Source organism: Penaeus chinensis, chromosome 8, assembly GCF_019202785.1.
Source record: "Penaeus chinensis breed Huanghai No. 1 chromosome 8, ASM1920278v2, whole genome shotgun sequence".
NCBI lineage: Eukaryota > Metazoa > Arthropoda > Malacostraca > Decapoda > Penaeidae > Penaeus > Penaeus chinensis.
Genome location: NC_061826.1, coordinates 21,056,763 through 21,059,834, shown reverse-complemented (window position 1 = coordinate 21,059,834; position 3,072 = coordinate 21,056,763). Strand labels below are relative to the sequence as shown.

At 33.4% G+C, this 3,072-nt stretch overlaps 1 protein-coding gene across 2 annotated transcripts in view; it reads right to left on the bottom strand.

The window, feature by feature from the left end:
- Positions 1-927: 927 nt before the first annotated feature.
- Positions 928-3,072, bottom strand: part of LOC125027996 (huntingtin-interacting protein 1-like) — a 45,090-nt gene continuing 42,945 nt past the window's right edge. For both annotated transcript variants that reach the window (XM_047617232.1, XM_047617233.1), the window contains 3 exons: positions 2,810-3,039; positions 2,384-2,556; positions 928-2,278 (listed from right to left, as the gene is read on the bottom strand). In XM_047617232.1, coding sequence (XP_047473188.1) covers positions 2,264-2,278; positions 2,384-2,556; positions 2,810-3,039 — 418 coding nt within the window. In that variant the 3' untranslated portion in view covers positions 928-2,263. The remainder of the gene's footprint in view (positions 2,279-2,383; positions 2,557-2,809; positions 3,040-3,072) is intronic.

Below are 3,072 nucleotides of genomic sequence, written 5' to 3'. Positions count from 1 at the left end.
GAGTGTGAGTGTTAGTGCGAGTATGAGTGTGAGTATGAGTGTGCGTATGAGTGTGAGTGTGAGTGTGAGTATGAGTGTGAGTGTGTGAAGGAGAGTGTGAGTGTGAGTGTGAGTGTGAGTGTTAGTGTTAGTGTTAGTATGAGTATGAGTATGAGTATGAGTGAGAGTGAGAGTGTGAGTGTGAGTGTAAGTGTGAGTGTGAGTGTGAGTGTGAGTGTGTGTGTGTGTGTGTGTGTGTGTGTGTGTGTGTGTGTGTGTGTGTGTGTGTGTGTGTGTGTGTGTGTGTGTGTGTGTGAGTGAGTGTGAGTGTGTGAGTGTGTGAGTGTGTGTGTGTGAGTGTGAGTGTGTGAGAGTGTGAGTGTGAGTGTGAGTGTGAGTGTGAGTGTGAGTGTGAGTGTGAGTGTGAGTGTGAGTGTGAGTGTGAGTGTGAGTGTGAGTGTGAGTGTTAGTGTATGTGTAAGTGCAATTATGTGTGAGTGCAACTGAGAGTAACACGTGCTAAATCTGATCAGCATGTAGTGAAGTGTTGCTTAAACTTCTTCAACACCTTCACACACTGTTGATCAAAATAGATAACTTAAAATATGTATGCTTCCATTCCGCTTTTAAAAATTATATTTGTTAGTAATATATGAAATAAAGAAATAAACAAGTTCAGCAAAGAACAATGAAAGGTATTAAGTGTGCCTTTAACAGTTTTCTTAAGCAGTCTGTGATTACTTGTAATTATTTATCAAGTCTTTATTCCTCCTCCATTTCTGCAACTGTTCAAAGATAAACAAATACAACCTCCAGTCTCTCTTTTTCTAAAGCATAATTTAGTAAAAACAATAAGAATCCTTAACCAAGAACACACAAAAATAAATAAATATATACACATTTTATGGGGGGGGGGGGTTGCAAAAGACTTACTGATACAGATAATGCAACAGTTGGAAAAATATATTTCACAGGACATGCATCCCAGCAGCATGTCAATTACTAATTTCTTTTACTTATCAATTACTAAAAAAAAAAAAAAAAAAAAATGTAAAAGGAAAATCTTTTTCATTTACTCTCACTTTTGCTACAACCTTGCATCCAATATCAATCCTTTTACCGATATGACCAGTTAATAACATATATATGTGCAACACATACAGGTAATTTATGTGGAACTTTAGTTAAATAGTAACCCTTAATCAAGTAATTAACCATTTATCATGCCTACACACTTTAGATGGTCTTAATAAGGCACAGTAAAATAACTCTCAAATAATTTTTGGCTTTTTTTCTCATTTCTAATATAATTAGTAATTTTAGAAACTAAATGTTGGCTGTCCTTATATCATAGTTATATTCCCATAATAAAATCTATACATTTCAATAATTCACGATGAAATAAATAATATACTGACAAAAATGATAATGATAATAATAACAATAACAATAATGATAATTATAATACCAAGAGTGATGACTTTGATGATGATGATGATGATAATGATAATATTAATAATAATAATAATAATAATAATAACAATAGCAATAAAGATTATGATGATACCATCATCATCTGTATATCATTATCCCCACCATCACTGATATTATTAGAATTAACATCTGCATAAACTTTATTATAATTATTATTATATATATTTTTTTTATCACATCATTATCATTACTGCAAGTCCATTATTTATTTCATATTTTTCACATTTTCTATATGCTTATTATTACAATAACTAATAAGAGAACAAAATACTACAATATATCATTCATAACAGTGCATCTAAAATAATCAAACTTATTTCCATTATCAAAGCCAACATTATATTCAACATCAGTAATAATACCCCTTTTACCAAAAAAAACAAAAAACTGAATAAAACAGTACCTCTTCCAAAAATGTATGAAACCTTATGCATCAGCAATTGCATAAATATATGTATATCTATTAAAAAGAAATAAAAATATATATAGATTTATATCAATTTTCCACTTACATATAAGCAGAAAGTTTCTTTCATACGCATTCCTTCATTTTAGACTTTCATATCCCAGTCGTAGTGCATCTAATTTCCCAATCCAAACAATGTGTGTAGTGTCCAGTAACAATGTCACAACATGGTACTCAGTCTGGATGTATGAAAAACTGGTAGTATAAACCCCCTGGCTTTAAAGATTTCATCAACATCACATTATTCTATTGCCAATATTCAGTATACAAAATAGTCTCTTTACATCATAGCTCTACCTAGAAGTAAGTCATCACTTCAGTCTCCTATTTTGGGATATCCTGTAGGAATAAAAGTACAAAGTTCAGACCATTATTTGGTTTACTACTATATCTGTAATGGCCAATGACAGCAGTAACAAATCAAAACACCAAGGTTTTACTCACCTCTTCATCCCATCCTTCAAGCTCTCCAGCAAGCTTATAATGGTGTCTGCGTAGCTCTGCTAGCTTTGTCCGTTCATTCTCCAGCTGCTTCTCTGTCTCCAGCATCTTCACTAGGGTCTCCATCTCCAAGCGCTTTGCCGAGTGCAAACTCAATTTGGAAAAATCTAGGGTTGCTGTAAAATCAAATATTTATGCCTTAATAATCATGTCTTCATTCCTCTTACATTAATAAAGATTATTAAATTAAATAAATATCATAAAAACTTGATCTGCTACCATATATTGCAAGCACCACAAATATAAAGCTTCTCTTCTCCCTTTCTTTCTCTGTTAATTTTTTGGTCTCTTTATCCTTCCTATTCCAACTTCATCCCTTCTTTGCAACTCCTTTCCTCCCTATTTACTTTAATTTGCAATTAGACTTACAAGCAGTAGAAATCTTGTCTCTACAATTTTCAGCAGTTGCCACCACTGTTCCTGTCAAAGTCGAAATTTGCTTGGCAGTAGTACTGAGGTCAGCCATTTTCTGGCTAGACTTGTCAGCCTTCACCCTTGAAGCCATAACCAGCTGCATTGAGGAAGCAGCAATCTCACGTGATGCAACAATGACTTCCTCAAACTTTCCTTTTCCACTTACAACTTGATCAGCAGCAGACCTGCAACAAATTTCTTTTCATTTATCTACCCAT